Below are 20,352 nucleotides of genomic sequence, written 5' to 3'. Positions count from 1 at the left end.
TTCTGTGCAGCTGCCAAATCTCCTGTAACTCTCCCTTTTCCAGTCCCATGACCTGCAGCTCAGAAGCTCCCAGGGTCTTTTAAGTAGCCCAAGCCCTCCAAATCTCACCACATTTATGAACAGGAACAAAACTGAGCAATGAGGAATCTGGACACATTTTTATCAGTGATTCCTATAATGAGTGGATGAAAATTTAGGTATATAGTACATGCTGGGATACTAACACAGTAATAGTGTTGGCTGCTAGGAAAGCTCTAAATGCTTGTACTTAAGTACAATAGGCTCTTTATAATCAGATATTTTATAATGTTCTAAGATGTTTCTGATGCTAGTGGCCTAAAAACAAAGCTGATACTGTTAGAAACTGTAGCTTAGACAGACCAGTGCACAGAGAATCCCCTCATAAGACTGACGAGAAATCTGATACATTTTTCCATTGCTTGTGCAGAGGAAACCAAATGGAAAAGAGAAACCACAGAAGGTCAGCTCAGCAGCTTAATGTCTAGCAACATTTTGCACAGTAAAAATGACAAGTACAACTGGAACAGAAAACACATCTTGCTTTTCAGTTCTGGGGTCCACTGCACTCTCATACCACTGCCTGTTTTTTAACCAGACTCAAGAGGAATGAGCTCATTGCATTTTACCACAATAAAGATGAGCTATCTCTCTGGATAGATAGCAGTTGGATTTATCCATCCTTTTGGAAAATTAAGGCATGGTTCAAACACATATTTGTGTTTTGTTTCTTCTGAGACAGCCAGCCATAATAATCACTCCATGCGCTTCGAATAACATGAGAAACTGAGACTGACTCACTGTTTCCCATTTCATTAGCTCAGGACAGGATGCAGATCCTATAAACACATTCCGTGTGAGGCTTTACATGACATGAAGTTCCTTGCTCTAAGTTTGCAAACCTACTGTTTTTCATATCTCTGCAATAACTGTTTATGGTCTCTCTCTTCCAGCTCTTCTGACTGCCCATATCTAAGCATGAAAAATTACTTAGGACTGCAGTAACTTTTCCTTTGTAACTTATTTCTTTCAGCCGCAGTAGTCCTGCTTAAGCTTCCCTCTGACTAACAAAATCAAATATCTACCCACCAGTACCTCACCAATAGTGAAAGAACGGACCTTGGATGGTGCCTTTGGAAGGACCTTGGCTGTTAAGATGCTTATTGCAACTCCATTTCTACAAATATGGGCCCGAGTTACACCTACTGCAAGTGAATAAACATTGAGCCACATCCTTCAAGCACGTTTTGAGTCCCCGTGGTGAATCAGTAGAGTTCCAGGTGCGTAAGACTGGGAAAGGCATGTAGTAGGAAAGAGCAGGAAAAACATGCTCTGTGGTAACGGATATTGTTACAGAGTCTGTTGGTAGAGCAAATAAACAATCCTCTGAGAGCCAGAGATGCAGTAGTTCTGTTGGCCTTGAAAAAATCTTTTGTTAAAAAAAAGCCAACAGACTGAATGTGTTTTTGTCTTTAGTTGCCAACATAAAGGCACTTAGAGATTTAGTAGAATTTTTCACATTAGCAGCTGTCTCTAAATCAAGTCAATGAGATTGAAGCAGTTCCATCCTACAAAAAAAAGGTGGCTAGCTTGGGTTTTTAAGCACCTAAATACATTTATGAGCCTGGTCTTTAATATTTTTAATATTATTTTGTGCAGCAGGATTTGGATACTGACATTTCTATTCTATGAAATATTCCAATGTTTCCATTAAAAAATTCAGAAAAAAATATCTACATTTTAATATGTCCCACAGCACGAATTTTAGAGAAACTTCTACACATAGCCATTAAAATATCTTGGTTTTCTACTGCTAAATTCAAGTTCTTTGAAGTTCTACTCTTATATATGTAATAGGCTAAAACCCAAGTACTTTTAAAAACAATTTTTAAAATTACAGAAAGCATAGCTAAACAAAATATTCCTGCACTGTTACAACTGCATTTTTCAATGCAAATTTACCCTGTTTAGGGAAGTAAGTATAATGAAATATACAGGCAAGTCATAGGTAATTTCTGGTTTTAGCAAATTTCTGTATTTTAGCAAACACACCCAATATTACTTTGGGTGTGTTTGCTAAAATACAGATGGAACAAAACAATAGAGTTTGTGGTAGTTTGCTCTTTTTTATCATTCTGCTATAAGAGTTAAAATAACCATCAATGGAAAGGATAGCAAGCATCAGTGGGAAAGGCTGAAAAACTTAGTGTGTTTGTTTCTTCACTTTAGTAAAACACCAAGGACTGTGTATTCTTTGTACCTTTTTACTTTTGCTTTTGTAAAGACTTTGACAAATTGACTCTTCACACCCACGCTGGAAATTGTCGGCAGCCCACAGCAAGGTACCACTTTGCTGTCCACATTATTACCTGTTTTATGCAGTGGTGCTTCAAGGATATTGAACAATATGTAAAATTTTTACTTTCTCTAAATCTGAAGGGGATTATTTGAACCTCATAGGAAAACCATGCATGAAAAGGCAGCGTTATGCTCCAAGCAGTGTGAACTAAGAAAGAATATATAAATACAGCCGGAGACCAATAAAGCTGTAACTGCAAATCCACTGTGGCTGTAAATGTTTTCCCTTCAATAATGGAATACCATACTGGCAAAAATGAATATATAACTCATGCTACCCCAACCCTTATTGGACTACAAAATAATGGTATTTTAAAACAGAGAGTCCTTTCATTCTCTAGAGTGCTCTTTGGTCATGTTTCAAGTTTTCTTCTGCAACTAGGAGGGCTAAAATCTTACATGAAAAGATGTAGAAACTGAGTCATACAGTCACTTGTTCTGGGGCTTGAAGTGAAACTCCAGATATCCCAACACTGGCAGTAACACCACAGCTGGCAGGAGTACCGATGACCAAATTTCTCTGTGAAACAAAGCACACTGAAGCTAAGTTTAACAGTTTGAGGAAAGAAAGAAAAACATTTCCTTTCCTAGAAAGGAAAACTTACTAGCTGATAGGAAGGAAAAAAATAATTCTTTTCAGTGAACACATAGAAGAATAGTCTTTTGCTGCAAAGATCTCTAGAAGCTTTTGAAACCTTAAATTATTTCTTGTTGAAGGAAAAAACTGTTTCCATTGACAAGAATTGTGAGAATCTCTTCTGCAGCTCAGATAATCCAAGCCAGAACCTACAACTCGGCTTTAGCCAGAATTTTTTCTTTTGAGCTGTCCCTCTTCTGTTCCTATTATTTCTTACGTGCATGCTCCTGCTGCTGCCCAAGTTTGATCTAGCAGAAGTTAGCTGCCTTTGAAACTGACATGAGTATCTGAGAGGGACATTGTTCTCTCCATGTTCCAGGGAGCAGAAAGTTCTTTTAGGGCTCTCTGACGTAGAACCTGAATTGTATGACATAGAGCCAAGTGTCTTTGCCTCACACTTTCTCTTTCTTTCCCTCCCAACCCCTTGTGTGAGGCTGGGGAGGCTTTACCACACTTTTACCTACGATATGGGTGGCTACTGCAGGGCTGCAAGACTTTGTGCCCTTCCTGCTTTCAGTGAGGTGCAAGGAACCACCACAGTCACCATCTTAAGCTGCAGCAACTCCTTGTGGTGCTGCTGTTCACATGAACAGCAAACCATTACTCATTTGGGCACTCAGACAGTTTCTCTGGTTCTCAAAACACAGGAAGCTATTCTGTCCTCATACCTTCTTGCCTCTTAGATCTTGCAGAGATTTCATTTCAGTCAATAAAATAATATCCCTTTCTGTATCTTTCTTCAGCATTAACATTTCAGGTGGTAGCAATAAAAGGTTAGAGTCCCTCTTATTACATTAGGAACAGTACTAACCTGGGATGAATTCACTCTGTGTTCAGATTTGTCATCTTTATTGAAGGCTCTCTGCTACAGCAGTTATTGCTTTCCTAGCCTGTTCTAACTTGAAGTCCTACGTCGGCAGAAAACGAGCATAAAAAGAGAGCACTGGCACAACTCCCTTGCATAAGCTCTGATGAACTTGGCAAAAGTGTCATTGTGTGGCCCACCACTCTGTGGGTCAAGTTTTTTATTTCTGTGGGATCCTTTTCAATAATGCTGAGGACACTGTCCAGCTATGGAGAACTTACATGTTTGCGTCTCTCATGGGTGCGAATATGCATGTTTGTCCAAATGAAGTACCAGAAATTAGCTGTCTACCATCAGATTTTTATTGAGCACCAGCTTCTGTCACCTGCAGAGGATGTGTCAGTCTTAACATGCAGCAATGTAATTTCTTTAAACAAAAGTTATGTCAGTCTTCTCCCAATTAACATGCAATAAGACAAGAGGCCTCAAGCTGTATCAGGGGAGGTTCAGGCTGGATATAAGAAAGATTTCAACACAGAAAGGGTTGTCAAGCATTGGAAAAGGCTGCCCAGGAAAGCAGTTGATTCATCATCTCTGGAGATATTTAAAATATGTGTAGATGTGGCACTTTGGGACAGGGTTTAGTGGTGGCCTTGGCAATGTTGGGTTAGTAGTTGGGTGCAATGATCTTAAAGCTCTTTTCCAGCCTAGACAATTCTATGATTCCACACATAATGCCAAGCTGCTACCATTTTCCTCATCCCATGGATAAAACAGCACTGTGGCTGGAAGCACTGTGGATTAGCCCTTGGGAAGTTCCTGCATGTGAAGCCATTCCAAAATTTTCCCTTATAGCTAGAACCTGCAATGAAGAAAAAAAAAAATGTTAATTACTGAAACAAGTAGAGTTGACTGTTTAATTAGTCAGACTGTTTATGAGGTCAGTTTTTCCAGAGTTTTTCCTGAGAGCTGGCAAGCAGGGAGAATAGCAAACATACTGCGCTTCATTCTCATTGTGGTTGAAGGTTTGTGATTAATTGTCATCAGCTACATTGAATCTTTAAGGGGCAGAGTACAGGACTATTACAAGATCATGTTTTAATAGCCTTTAACACTGCAGCTCTGCTAAGGTTTCTTCCACAGAAGTTGGAGAAATTGCTGTAAGAAGGAGGAATACCAAAATTTTGCAGTGTCCTGAGGAGAAGAGAGTCTGTGCTGGTTGATCAGACAGCTCAGGTAAGAGGCTTGCTTTGGGAGTCTGTACTCCCATCCCATGGCACAGCAAGTACCTAAACAGAAGAATAAAAAAACCTTTCCATTACTAATGGAGTAGATACAGTCAAGGCTAGTAAAAAAAAAAAAAAACAACAAGGAAAAGAACAAAAAGAGGGCCGATTTTTATGTGAAGGAAAAACTCCCACCCCAACCCTTACTCTGCACAGCCCAGAGCCTCTTGCTGCTGGGGCACCTTGTTGGAGCCACTTCCTTTCCCTATTCTGGTGGGTCTCGCATCCTGTTGGTTGCAGGATAGCAGCTCTCTCAGGGAGGCTCTCTTTAACATGAAGCAGCTGTGATTTTCAGCAGGGCCACTTCACACAGCCCAGTGAAGAGCCAGATGAGGACTGTTGCTGCTTGTTTTGCTCCTCTGTTCCTTGCTGTATTATCCCCCTATACCTGGGCTCACTCACTGCTCACAGACATGTGCTTTAAAAGTATCCTGAGCTCTGGTGTGAAAGCTGGTGATGTATATCATATCCTAAGGAAAGATTTGCCTCTGTTCAGAAACCTTCCTGACCTCATGACTGAAGAAGAACAAAATAATGTATTAACAAAAACATGGTTCACTGCCAAAGAAAAGGAGTTCCTGTAAGGACTGAAACAATAAATCTCCTCTGTACTGAACTCCCAGAGGGAGTATGTTGTGTTTCCTCCTGTTCTTTATCAAAGTCCCCAAAATAAGCAGGAATGGGCAGTGACCAGGCACAGTTACCACACACCTTTTTCCATGGACTAATTAAGGCCTGCCCCAGAGTGAGAGAGCACTCCCTGCCCAGCTGCACAAGGGAGAGCTGGCAGCACTACCACCAAGCATGAAGCTCCTGGGGACTGCCTTCTTTTTCCTTGCTGTACTCTGTATTTGCACTGTAGGAGGTAAGTTCTTTGGCTTTTTTGGATAGACTTGTCACATCTCTCAAGTGGTTTGTGAACAGAAGCTGAGCTGTCAGTCGCTGGGTGCTTTTTCTTCATTTCTACTGCAGTGATTGAAAGACTGTGTGTTGGAGGAGAAGGTACTAACTGGCAGCTGAGTTATATGTGTTCTGTGAAAAACTTTCCTGCCATTGTATTTTTGTGACAGCTTTCTTTCTAGGTGTCATGAAGCTTCTAAATCTGAGAGGAGTCAAAAGCAGAGGTGTATTTACAAAAGTTTGCAGTTCTGTTTTTCTTCTACATGTTAAAGCATTTTTTGCAAAGATGGCTTTAAGGGGACAATTGAAATGAAAGATTTTGCAAGTGAGTTTTGCTCTTGCAAATTAGATCTATCCTGATAGATTTCCCTGGCACTATTCCAGCAATAGGTTTGGCCAAGAATGTCTCTAAGAAATTAGTTTAGTTTTGGCCCCAAAGGTACAGGGGCTTACAACATTTGTCAAGTGTCAGATAATGAGGGGTGCAAGCCTAGGGGTCATATTGGTGATTGAGTGCAGTATCTTTTAGATATGGTTCTTAAATGCACAGATTTAATATAACTTTTGGTGTTCAGGTGGTCACTGAACTGATGTTTTCATTATTCTTCAGTTTGAGAGATCATGCTTTTAAAATGGAATTAACTAGTAAAACCTGAAAGGGTGAAAGAACCTGTAACAAGAGCCAGAATCTGTCATCACCTTTGTCAAAAGATATATTTGAAGTAAAATCTGTCTTTTATCTGTACTTTCATTTCCCATCTCTCTGGGCTGCAACTTCCACAAATGCCTATAAATTGCCTTAAAAGGATCTAATAACCAGAATTTTAAAATTTGATAACACTAGATTACCTGATCTAAATGAAGTTAATCAACTTTTGCTCAGGTTATGTGTTGAAATCTAGTCTTTTGTGGTATATCTAATGCTATTGCTTGGGCTCGTTGCTGTTAGGAAAACAAATCAATAAAGGAGATTAAAAATAAGCCTGTGCCACAGAAAGAACTGCTCTTAAAGTTATGTTAAGTAAGTACAAGCCCCAAAAGTCTGTGTTGAAGTACTATTTATTCTCTGTCTGCTACTCCTTGTAAAAATAGTCTTCCTGTCATTGTCAAAGCTTTAATTTCACAATTTCTGAAAAGCAAAGTGGAGTTGCATCAAAAAGAGCATATTTAACACAACAGTCCATAAAGCTTACCAGAAAGCAACATGCAAAGGTGGGAGGAATCCTGCTAATTTTGTACAGTTCTTTCTTTAGAAAGGATTTTTCCTCCTCTGCATGATATGAACATGGCAGAACCGATGACAGTGAATAGGCAGATTTTGTATATGATACATTTGTTCTGAACAATTTTTGTTCTGTAAAAACAGAAAAAAATATAATTTTTAACACTTAATTGCAAGGTAGATGTGGTAGTGAAATTCTGTTGGCAAATTCACATTAGAAAGTTAGGAAAATCTATGGGGATATTTGGAGTATATATTTTCTTACCTTGTGAAAGTTAAGTTATATGCTCTGGTCAAGCTTGCTTCAGGCAGCCCCATGTTAAGACAGAAGTGGTTTTATTGTCTATTTTGCAAAGCTGGACCAAAGTATTTGGATTTCCACTTTTTGTGATCTCTAAAGTGCTCTGGTCATCTCAACTGCAACAGCAGACTCTTATAATCTGAAGCTGGGAAGTGATGGTGAGGAGACTCACACCAGTCTCCATTTTTTGAGCATTGGAGACAGCAACAAGACTTTCCTCCAGCTGTTTTTAGTATTTTAAAATTATAAATAATAATATAATTATTATGTATAATATAATTTTTAGAGAAGGTCAAATCACATCCCAGTGTTTTAATACTCCCTCCCCCAGGTTTTGGAGTAGTTTGCTTTCAAAGCTCACCAAGACAAATGTATGGGCTTCCAACTTTTTCATGTGCTGCACACAAGATATTTGTCTGTGTATTTTTTGTATATCATACAGAAGTGGACTAGGACATTTCCACTGTGGTTAGTAAAGCACATACCTGGTCTCCTGTGGGGCTTTCAAATTTCATCCTTTTTCTTCAGCTGTATGCTCATAGTGATTTTCTATGCAATTTTCTACCTTGTCTTGGGATCTTTCATCCTCAAAAGCCTGTAATGTTTTGGTGGAGTCTGCCCTCTGTCAGCACACTTCTAGAGGCTCAGTTACATACAGATGTGGGGGCTGATAGCCCCCTGACAACTTGTTCCTTCTGCCTAGACTTCTCTCAACCCTCTGGGAGTTAAATGACATGCTTAGAACAGGAGTTCCTTCATGCTCATCTCAAGGTGTTCAGTTCTCCTGGCATATTGCCCTTTATTCTTACCTGCTCCAAAATGTATCTCGAATAAAAATGCTTTCTAGGTCGGTTCCTAGCATTTTCAGCTTTAAACAGGCAGCATTGGGATGTGTCAAAAATACAATGTCAAATTATAGTAATCAAATATGAATGCTCTTGAGTCTGCCTCAGGATGTAATTACTTTAAAAATGTGTAAAGGTGAACTTGTTTCCTTCTAAAAGATGAGAGGAGAAGCCTTGGCATGTGCTTATAATGTAAGTGCTTAGATGTTGCATTTTCTTGTGCCTTGGTCTTGGAATACAGAGTGGCTGTGGCTGCACAGCACAGCAAACATCCTCCACACAGTGCTGGTAGCACAGCCCTGCATCCTTCTCACTGAGACACCCAGGCTGGCTTCTTGCAGAACTGGTGGCAGAGGGCAGTGGGCTGTGCTCCTCCTGGCCTCGGGCTGGACGTGTCCAGGCTGTGCACCTGAGCAGAGGGGCTGGAATGAGTCACCTTGTGTTGGACATGTCCAGGGGTGGGGTGTTAACTCCCGACTGCTGACCCCTGTTGACAGCCAGAAGTAGCTTTATCCGAGTGCTCTGTCCATGTTGATGGTGCTACAAAGAAACAAGGGTGTTTTTATTGTTTGAAAGGTAGGAGCAAATCTTGGCATTTAGAGTTTGGGCCAAATGCCCCTTAAGTAATTTGGAGCTGCTCTGTTTCACTGTGGATCAGCCTAAAATATGAGTTTCCACAGCCCCTTTCCTCATTATGGGGATGCTGTGTAGCATCCCAAACCTACAGCACAGCTGATTAATCCCGACTCCCAGGCTGATAGCTTGAGAAAAGCTCCACTAAGCCAGGACTCCTGTAGTTACTGGATACATTTGCAGCTGTCTGAATGGTGCTCTTGTTGATGTAAATTAGAGGAGATGGATAGCCTTTTCCTTTTCCAGCTTCTGTGCTCTCCACTCACAAGCCCTCAAGTATTTTAAAAATTAATTTTTAAAATTAAATACTAACTAAACGGTTTTGAGTGAAAGCTTTTGAGAATGGTCTCACCTCACTCTGGGTTATTATTCATGTTTGTTCTCTGGACAACCAGCAAGGCACAGATGGTCCAAGTTGGATCATTGTCTCATTTCTGAAAATTTGAGAAATGTGAATAAGCTTTAGATATTACTTTCTTACACCTTTAACTTGCTTGAGCCAAAACTTTGGATGTCTTGAGAATTTGCCTGTTGTGAAAAAAAAGTAATTGTATTTGGTGTCTTCACTGTTTCTAGGAGTTTGCCAAGATTAGCTTTGTGAAAAATCAAATTATAGTGCTGGAGCTTATGATAGCCTTTAATGGAATATTGAATTTTTATTCTTCCTGTGCAGATTTTTTTGTTCTTTTTTTTTTTCCCCTGCTGCCACATTCCTTTCATTCATTAGATCCTTTTCCAATTGGGGCAGCTTTTGAGTAATGGAGTTTAAAGGTGTATTTTTTACTGGACAGAAGAAAACTGCATGTTGCATCCCCAAACCTGAAAGCAAGTTTACTGCATTTACTGAGGATAGAAACAGATGGCTTGATACCTGCTTGGTTATGATTTACAGCCAAAATAAATGGAAACTGAGGATGAAGGGCAAGTTGCCTACAGCATTCAGCTCCAAACCTGGGAATACATAATGCTGTATAACATGCCCAAAAATTGGTTGTCTTTTCTGAAAATTTACCAGAATGTTTTCTCTTTTCTTTAGCTGACTCTTTTTATCTGTGTTCAAACCTAGAGTTCTTTTTAATCTTCACTAGTTTATAAATTAGGAAAAAAGATCTGCTGAGGTTTGGTTTAGTTTTGTGGGGTTTTTTTTCCTATTTAGGAAAGTACCTCAAATTTGGACTCAGATTGTTTATACATCTGAGTCCTCTGTGGAAAAACCTGCTAAAGTACTTGAACTTTTTTTTTTTTTTTTTTTTTTTTTTTTGGTACTGTAATTTGTACTGCAAATGTAAAATTGAAAATAATCTTTAAGAATCTCTTAACCTTGGGATGGGAGTACTTTTAACTGGTACTATTTCATAGCCAGACTAAGTTCAACTCATAAAATTAGTAAAATCTCATGGAAAACCATCATTTTTATTTATGGCACTTATGGAGGGGGCAGGTTGGGGGGAGAGGGTGGTGGTGTTTGTAATTTTTGCTGCAGCAGCTTAAGGAAGGCTCATTAATGGGTTTATTTTGCAATTCTGTAAACAAAGAGACAAAGTTGGATTTGTGTGTATCAGGTGTTATTTCCAAATACAAGTCAAGAATTAAATACCTGGCTCCTTTGGAAGACAAACAACTACTTTTTGTTTCAACTAGCACTCTAAAAATAGGTTTCTCTATTAAAATGAGTCACCCTTTAAAACAGAAGGGTCAAACCCCTGATTTGCACCACATCCTGCCCTGCAAGTCACTGTCATTGTACCAGCAGCTGACATATCAGGTAGCAATACCTTGGCACTCCTCTTGTGAAAATGGATCCTTGGATGCCTTAACAGTGGTATGTGGTATCAGCCAGACCTCCCTGCCATAGGAAAAGGGGTTTGACACAATTTAATATGATCTTATCTCCACACTCTGCCTTCTGGCCCTACTGCCCCATGAGAGAAGACAGAGCTGGAGATCACTTGCTGATATGATGACTTGGAATAAAATTCAGGAAGTGTGATCTGCTGGGGTGTTGTAGGAAGGGGTGGGAAGCCTTCTGCTGCCACCCACATGTGTATTAGAGGTTGGTCTAGAAGGGTCCAAATTAATTTCAAAGTACTTTTTTTCTCAGCAGTCAGAGTAGCCAAGAACCCCTTTCAGGCCAGACTAACTAGCTGATTATGTTTCCAAAGGTTATGTTTCAAACTAGGAACAGGGCAAGGATTTTCTGACTGCTTTTATGTGGAAGGTGGATACTTTCCTTTGGTACAATTCTGTATTGTTTATCAGTATAGAAATTCTATACTGTTGATCAGTAGAGTAGTTTTACAACAATTTTGAATGCTTTCTATCCTTTTTTTTTTTTTTTTCAATGGCAGTAACGTGCTTCTGGGTGTTAGCTGCATGTTGTAGATAGCAATGCATCTCAGGTTTCTGAAACCACAGAGCAGGTGGCAGAAAATGTTGCATCACAATTATCTGCTGTAACCATTCTGCCTTGTCTAATCACTCTGACAAAATCATGTGTATTGCTGGGATGGGAGTGCTACACCAGCCTTTCTGTCTGAAGAATTCTACAAGATAAGTAATCATTCTAAAAAGCACACAGTTTGTCTTAATGGTGTGATTTCTCAGTGTGGTACTTGGTTTGAGGAGTGTCAGTGTAACTTTAGGGTTAAATCAATTAGCATTATATTAATGAGATGTTTATTCTTCCTCCAGATTTCTTCTTTCATAATCTTTAGCAGGAGATTAATATTGGTTTTGGGCTTGAGAAATTCAGCTATTGAAGCAACAATTGATAAGAATGGCAAAAGCTTTGGATTTTAGTTGGTCTGAGGAAAACAGTGCCAGGAGATTTTCTAGCCTTCCTGGGCAATTTGCATTATTTTCCTCTATAAAATACTTATTCATTGAGGTGTCTTTCCTTTGCATATTAGTTACATGAAATGATCAGAACCCCATCTATTCCTTACTTTTTTAATACTTTTCCTACTTTTTCTCATGCTTAACATTGAGTCTAAAGTTTTATTTGAAATACAGTGTTGATAACCTTCTAAACACGATTATATGGTTTTATCTATCCTATTGTGAGGATAGCTTGAAATCATCTTTCCTAGACAGATGAATTACTCCTCCTCATCTCAGCATGGGTTATATATCACAACAATATAGATGATGTAAATATAAGTGTTTGCAAACTCATTTATTATAGAAGCAAAAATATCACCAAATATTTCTATACAAAATGGCAAAAATAGGTGATGGTTACTCTGCAAAGAAATGTGTAATTCAAATCCTTTCCACCCAAATTCCAGGTCTCATGTCCAGCAGAGAGGGGCAGCTTTTGACATGATACATGGCTAATGCTTCCATGGCCATTCGAAGTCCAGAAAAGCAATAATTTGGGGGTTTTCTTTACCCAGGAATTCTAGACACTCTGAAACTCCTGTCAGGTTGTCAAACCTCATTTACCCCTAACTCCTACAGATGCTCATAAATTCAAAAATGTGTGGTGTATTGAAGGAAGTGTTTAGGACCAGCGTGGAATTCCACTGTTGTTACTCATTCTTGCAAAGGACTGTTAAAACCTCTTTCTGAAAACTACTGAATTCTTTGAATTGTGGAGCTTTCTGGACATTCTGTGGAGTCCAGATGGAGTCTGCACATCCTGTGTTTTGACTCAGATCACATAACCCTTGGAAGTTGTGCTAGACCAAAGGCTGGCTGCCCAGAAAGGCTCTTCCAGCAGAGCAATTTTAGGTTCTCTTTAGGACGTTTTTTTTCTTATAAGAGTAGTTTGTAAATATATTTGCTGTTATTCAGAAGATAGCAAATGTATTTAAGAAACTGTTGGGCTTGCAACAACTCACTAGTTTCTAACATGCCAACAACAATAAACAGGACTTACTTGAGATCTATGCCAAATAACCTAGTCCCTGAGATGAGCAAGGGAAGGACACAGCACACGTACTAGAGGCAAAAAAATCCTCCCAGTGCATGGCAGTTTTTTGGTTCTCTGTACATTTTATCCTGTCTAGTTCAAATGGCTCCAGAGGATTCTACTACTTTTGCAAGCCATTCCCAGTGCTAATGGAGTCATGTGGCTGGTATGCCTTAATGCTCTTGAATTTAGGTGAACTAGTGCACAATTCATCTTACTGGCTTTGAGATGCTTTCTTGTAGTGCACTGTCTGCTTCTTCCCTAATTGCTTTCACCTTGCATTTCTAAGAGCTAGCAGAAACTGCTGTTTCCAGATGCAAAATGGAAACTGGGGATTGATCATTCATGGGAGGAAAGGTTGAAGAAGAGCAGAAAGGTTTGTGTAGGAATGGAACAGCTTATTCACAATTGTAATGTAATAGTTGTAATTGTCATGGAAATACAATTGCTCTAATTGCCAATACAAGTACAAGGGATGTCTATAGCTTTTCACCAGCATGATGGGATCAGCTTACCATGGCTTCCCAGTGCACTAACTGGGAGCTGGGTTTTTGGCAGGCCTGAGCATCCTGAATGTGGGCCACTCTGTTCCCCTAGGAAGCTGTTTTTCAGTGGGAGCTGGGTGGCTAATGTATCAGTTCCCACCGCTCTTTGATAGGATAAGTCCTCAGTGCTGACACTCTGTTTCAAGTGCTCTTTGTAGTAACAACTTCGTTTTTAAATGGGAATATTTCGTTACATAAAGCTTGTAAGAAGAGTTTCAGTTTTGCCTCTGACCTTAGAAGTTGCATCAGATTGGTAGAAATTCAGAACAACATGAGTTATAATCAGCTTGGCAAGATAGAGACAGGCAAGAGAAGGTCTTCATCAGCTGTATGTGCCAATTAGAGCAATGAGATATTTTCGAAGTATACCCTTCATCCTTGCTTATAAAGCAACTCCAGTGAGGCTGTACTGCACTCAGGGCTTGCAAAGCCCATTTGGGGCCTTCCCTTTGGGATATTCTGTACCATTTAACCTTTGTTCCAAGCAGTGTGGAAAAGATGAAGAGAGTCTCAACGGACCATTGAGCATGGAATTACATTAATTATAGAAGCAATTTACAGTGTTTCCACAGAGTTTTCGGACAGGAACTGCTTTTTGATGTTCCAGAGGCTTTCAGAGCTTTGTCAGGAACAGAGTGGCATGGGCGGGTGTGGCTAAAATGGGTGTCTAGGCTGATCCTGGATGTTCTAAAAATAAATACATCATAGCAGACACTACAGTGACCCTTTCCTGAATTATACAATTAGTCATGCTGCTGGAGATGCACTTGGGTCACAAACATAGCACAGAGCTATATGACTTTCCTAACTTCTGCAGTACATTGAAAAGAGCTGCTGATAGACCCGGGCTCAGCTTCCGCTCTGGCTGGTTTGTATCTGCCCTACCCAAACGTGCTCTTTCATGGGAAACAAAAATAGGCTTGCCAATAGCATGTTAAGGAAAAAGCATTGTAAGCATTACAATTTTCTCTCTGCCTTCTGGGTGGGCGTGACTTGCACCAGCACTTATTCCTTCCTGTTGGAAGGGAAGGGGCTCTCCTTTATTTCTTTTTCTTCTACTCAGCAATGCACAATATGTATAAAGCTTTCTATACAAAATTGCACCCTCTAAGGGAATTTTTCAAATGTATTTAGCTTGACTAACACAAGGGGGTGGGGGGCGGCAGCAGTTCATTTTCTGTACTATAATATAGTCCTTAGAAACTACTACCTTTTATCTTACACATGGACAAACAAATATATCACAATCAAAGGGTGGCAATCTGGTGGTTTAAATAGCTTTAAAGGGTTTAATTAAAACCTATTACATACTTTTAACAGGTTGAAATAAAGAAAAGTGCAGAGCTTGGAGACTTAATTCAAGGAAGGCAGAAGTGCTGATGAGCATGCTGGGCACATTTATTGTTCTGTGGAGTGCAAACAATGTACTGATCCCTCTGTAGTACACAGTAATAGAGATATCCACCAACCTTCACGTGAGCAGAGGGCACACTGAGAAAACTTGTGATTAAAAACCTTTCATAGGGAATTTGTTTTCTTCTAAGGCAGTAAAAAAATCCCTTAAAACTGGCTACTTAAGTGCCCAGATTTCTGTGTCCACACATGCAGAGAGGCAAATCATGCTGTGCTTGGGTTGTTTCAAATACTCAGTAACACAGGGGCACTCATCCAACATTTCTCATTAATATTTTGAGGAGGGGAGCCCTCACCAACCTACAGCCACGTTGGCTGTGGCTGGTCCTTGGCATCTGCCTTGTCAATATTTCTCTGTGCAGCAGGTTCCTGAGCAGGAGCTGTTTGCTGGGTGCTGTGAGGAGGCTTTGTGGGAGCCTTTTGCTGGGGATTGGTGATTGCCAGGAGCTCTCTGCTAGTGCTTAGTGTTGGGACATGCTAGCCCCATGCCTGGGTGAGCAGGAGGAGCTCTGGGGCAGTGCTGGCACCAAAGCTGCATTTCCTGCCTTCTCTCTGTTCCCTGCTGGAAAAATTGTGGCAGCTACCTCCCTTTCCTTCCTTCCCTCAGCTCTTGCTGCCGGCTGCCTCCAGTCCACCCAGTTTGTTTCCTCTGCAGAAACCAAATCCCACATTGCCCCACTTGCTGCTGCCCATTCCCATGCAATGCAGGAGGAGCCCTGTCCCTGTCTCCTTTTGCAGCTATGGGGCTTCACATTTATGCTCTCCCTTCCCTAATATCCACCTCTTTCAGCTGTTTTCAGGTGCTTTTGCCCTTTGTGGGGAGAATGTTTCATGTCTCTGGCCCAGGAACTTCTCCCTGCCTTTGTGTCCTCCCCTATGCTCGTGCCTGTAAGTTTTCCCCACTCCTGTGCAGCAGGCTGTCTCTGTCATGTGCCTGCAAACCAGGACCAGCAGCTACAGAGAAGAAGTAGAAAGCTGACCTTAAGTGTAAAATCTCCCCACACAGGATTTGTATAGTTTGTTTTTAGTTTGTTGCTGAAGAGAGACATGACTGGAAGGAAGGTAACAGCTTGGCAAACTCCCTAGGCAGCGGGAATCACAGGCTTCCAGCTGGTTGGCATCAGGCAGCAAAGGATGTGGCCTTTCTCCATGCTTTATGGTTTTAGGATTGCCTGTAGCATCTAAATACACCTCACAGGGATTCACCTTCAGCATGGCCAGTGTAACTATGATCAGAGTCTGCATTGTCCTTCCAGCTGCCAATGTGAGAATTTCACAGCAGAGAAAATCCTGAGGTGCAAAATGCATTATGTAGCAGGAGGTTGTGTTAAGAGCTCTTGCAGCAGTGCAAAGCCATTGTAAGACCAGGCTGGAAAAACACTGTGCAATTCTGGCTTTTGGTGATAGTGAAGTGGCAGTGACCAGCATGGGGCTGTTACAGGGGACACAGCTTTCCTTTCACAGGGGCTGTCACAGCCTGAGTGGCTGTGTGCACCTCCTGTTACAGGCACATCCGAATGCGGGTGTGAGGCATGCCACACTTTGGGTATTGCTTTGCATACTAAAGAAATATGAAAACACAGAGTTTGTGGGGGTTTTTGAGTTTGCTTCAAATTCATGAAATTTGCAAATGGCTTTGTTTAATTTAGTATCCTTCTGTACACTTACCTGCTGTGTCAGCTGCTATCAGCTTTGGTCATTCACAGGATTACATCAGAACCTTGGTTCCCATTTAAAATCTAGTTCATCTGACTATAGAAGGAAAATCTTAAGTAGGAGTCCTTAAGGATGAAATGCTAGAAACTATTAAATACTAGAAACAGTATTACTGCTGTAAGATTAATTCTTTCAGAAAAAATATTTGGGGGGGGTTATTCCCTTTTTTCTAAAAAATTATTTCTGGAGTATTTCATTAATGTTTTTTTTTTTTTATTTTTGATCCTTGAATAACAAGAAAGGAGTTGATGGTTCCAAACAGCACTGTTAAAATCGCACTTAAACCTCTTCTATTAGTACATCTGTATTTTTGTTCTTTGGATAGTGTATGAACCTTTACACAAAATGCACTACTAAAGAAAAAATAAATTTATCGCAAGGTTTAGGGTAAATGGTCATGCACTGGAAAGAAAGACAAATGAGTAGTGAAAACAGAAATAGGAGAAGTGCAAGGACTGTACTGGGCCTGAGAAAAGATCATATAAGAGAATATAGAGATGAAGCAGCATTAAATGAAAGAGAAAATGTAACAGACAACAGAGCTCCAAGGTAAGAGTAAACAAGTTGTTTACTTGGTGTCAGGCAGCAGCTATTTCTTGGGACCTCTGAGTTCCTAGATCAGTACCAGATTTTCTACAAGGACAGCTATCACTTTCTTGGAAAAGGACTTTTTTTTTTGTTTGTTTGTTTTGGTTTTTTTTTAATGAACTATACAATCTTTACATGGGTACTGCTGGAACAGTGGTTACAGGAAGCTCTTTCATGGTCATGAGGGCTGGCAGAATTATCATGGGCTAGAAAGGGATCACTATTTATTCCTGATGGTGTGGGAAAACAGAAATCAATAAAGCAACTTTGACATCTCTATGACTTGTATATAGTTGCATAGGCCACTCAAAAAACCCATCATATAACATCCTGAAAGAGAGTAGGTTTAGATCAGCTATTAGGAAGAATTTTTTACTAGAATTAGAGTAGAATTAGTTAGGATGGTGAGGTATTGGAACAGGGTGCCTGGGGAAGCTGTGGATGCATTTTCCCGACTTTTTTTTTTTTTTGTTTTGTTTTTTTGTTTTTTTTTTTAATGAACTGTACAATCTTTACATGGGTACTGCTGGAACAGTGGTTACAGGAAGCTCTTTCATGGTCATGAGGGCTGGCAGAATTATCATGGGCTAGAAAGGGATCACTATTTATTCCTGATGGTGTGGGAAAACAGAAATCAATAAAGCAACTTTGACATCTCTATGACTTGTATATAGTTGCATAGGCCACTCAAAAAACCCATCATATAACATCCTGAAAGAGAGTAGGTTTAGATCAGCTATTAGGAAGAATTTTTTACTAGAATTAGAGTAGAATTAGTTAGGATGGTGAGGTATTGGAACAGGGTGCCTGGGGAAGCTGTGGATGCATTTTCCCTGGAAGTGTTCAAGACCAGACTGGATGAGCTCTGAGCAAACTGGTCTAGTAGAAGATATCCCTGCCAACAGCAGGGAGATTGGACCTAGATAATCTTTAAGATCCCTTCCAACCCAAACCATTCTGTGATTCTATAATACATAATAGACAAACATAATATAAACACCTGTAGATTCTGCTTTATAACCTTGAAGAAAGGAATTATCCTGTGCAGGTTTCCTCAGGACACCTCTTTGGTAATTGTTCCCAGGTAGAGCCTTTAGAGCATTGGTCAGGTTTTGGGTAGGAATATATCACATCCTCACCAGCAAAATGGTGAAAACGCCAGCTGCTGGCTGTTACACCAACAGTTTGACACAGGCACTGAAACACCTGCAGAGTTTATAGTCCAAATTTCCCTTGTCCATTACCTCTCATTCAGACTTCGGTGGACATAAGTTTATTCCTTTGTCTTGGTTGCAGCACCTACTGACTGCTGTTGTTGTGCCTTCCATTAATCCTTCCCTCTCTAGGCTGAGCAAATGCAATTTTTGCAATCCTTCCTGAGAGGGCATTTTTCTCTAGACTCCTGATGATTTTTATGGTTCTCCACTAACTCCCCACCTCCAGGAATCCACATTCTTTTTCACACACTTCTGAAGCTGGACCAAGTACTTCATCTGAATGAAAGGATTTTAGCCACGTGGTTTTGTCTATCTAGTGCAATGTCAAGTGAAAGAAATATCAAACAGGCCATTTCACTTGTTATCTGTAAAAAGAGTGACTTTTCCATAAAAATATTTTCTTTTCAAAGTTAGATACTGATGCCAAACCAGACAGCACTTAAATTTAGTGATTCATGTGATGAATGTAATCAATTCTATTTTGAACTAACTATTAATCTTTAAACATGTTTTTGCTTTGGCATTTGGTTTTGTATTATCTGTTTCACGTGGCATTTTAAACTTTGTGGTTTGTAACCTGTGGTATCCTGTATGGTGTAAACAGATATATAACAGATAAACATGCAATCGTTCTCTTTTTTTAATGTCTTGACTATAGCAATAACAGGCACCTAATTAACATGAGGTCAGAACCTGTCTGTCTTTCCAGTATAAAGGTAAAAAGAATAAGAGAGAGAGAGAAAAAAGGTTTTGAGAACTCCAGGCTCAGATCTTCGAGACTGAAGCCGATATCAAAAGCTGCAGTCTGAGGACAACTGTAGCCATCAGTCAGTCCTGTCTAAATTCAAGGACTCCTGAATTTAAAAGAAGAAAGTAAGTTCAGTGTTTCGGTTCATCCATTTCAAAATCTGAAGACCAATGCTTTCCTTTTAGAACAAATATATCATTTAAATCCAACCTAGAAAAGACAATAAATAGAAATTCTATGAACCTGGGGAAAAAAAAAAACAAGCGACAGCAGTTACTTTCTTTTCAGTTTGGTCTTGTGGCCATGTGTCACATGTTCTTGGATCTTAATTCCTTTGTATTTTTCCCTGTGACCCTGTCTTACTGTCTCTAGACCTTTCTACCCTTCTCTTCTTCCTCTCTTATTATGTTTCTCCCAGTCTGGATTTCTTCTTGCCCTGTTATCTGCTTTAAGACATGGGTTTTTTGGGAGGTTTTTTGGGGGGTTTTTTTGTGTTTTTTTTTTTTTGTTTTGTTTTGGGTTTTTTTTGGTTTGGTTTTTTTTTGTTTTTTTTTTTGTTTGTTTGTTTTTTTTTTGTTTTGTTTTTGGGGGTTTTTTTTTGTTTTTGTTTTGGTTTTGTTTTTTTTTTTTGGATCTTACCACCACCAGCATCCTCTCTTTACTCGGAGCAGTGTTGTGTCTGAGAGCCTTTTAGCTCCCTGTGTGTTCTCCAGACACAAGGGTGCTGCATCACGGGTTGCCCATGCTCCTTTAGCTGGGTTTATTGCCAGCAAACACAGCAAATGGCAATGGTTTCTGTGTGGAAACTGGCTGAGTAGAGTAGATTTTGGCTACTCCTGTGTCAGAGTACATCCATGTGCTCTCATATTAAAGGGATCACTGCATTCAAATCTGCTAAAAAACCAGGCTGTTGTAACTTTACTTAATTGTCCTTCATCTGAGCCTGCAGCCAACCTAACATGAGCAGAAAAATGAAGATTTCTGTTCCTCTTTTTGTCTATCAGCCATCTCTAATGGTGAAAATTATTTTCCCTATCATGTTTTTGATCTTGCTTTTATCCCCGTAAGATTTTCCTTAGTTACAATTTAACATTGCAAATAAGAGCATAATAAGCCACCAGTTCTATCATATATTTTAATCAAACAGTTCACCCCACAATCCTGTCAAGTTTTAAACATTTTTTTCATTATGTTTTCAACTTATTTT

At 39.8% G+C, this 20,352-nt stretch overlaps 1 protein-coding gene across 1 annotated transcript in view; it reads left to right on the top strand.

Annotated features, from left to right (window-relative positions):
• The first annotated feature begins 5,820 nt into the window (after positions 1 to 5,820).
• EMCN (endomucin) overlaps positions 5,821 to 20,352 on the top strand; it is a 53,634-nt gene continuing 39,102 nt past the window's right edge. The window contains exon 1 of the mRNA XM_041484293.1: positions 5,821 to 5,969. Coding sequence (XP_041340227.1) covers positions 5,909 to 5,969 — 61 coding nt within the window. The 5' untranslated portion in view covers positions 5,821 to 5,908. The remainder of the gene's footprint in view (positions 5,970 to 20,352) is intronic.

This window comes from Pyrgilauda ruficollis, unplaced genomic scaffold, assembly GCF_017590135.1.
Source record: "Pyrgilauda ruficollis isolate IOZ18807 unplaced genomic scaffold, ASM1759013v1 scaffold65, whole genome shotgun sequence".
Classification (NCBI taxonomy): domain Eukaryota; kingdom Metazoa; phylum Chordata; class Aves; order Passeriformes; family Passeridae; genus Pyrgilauda; species Pyrgilauda ruficollis.
Note: the sequence above shows the minus strand (reverse complement) of the source record. Positions and strands in the feature narration are given on the sequence as shown.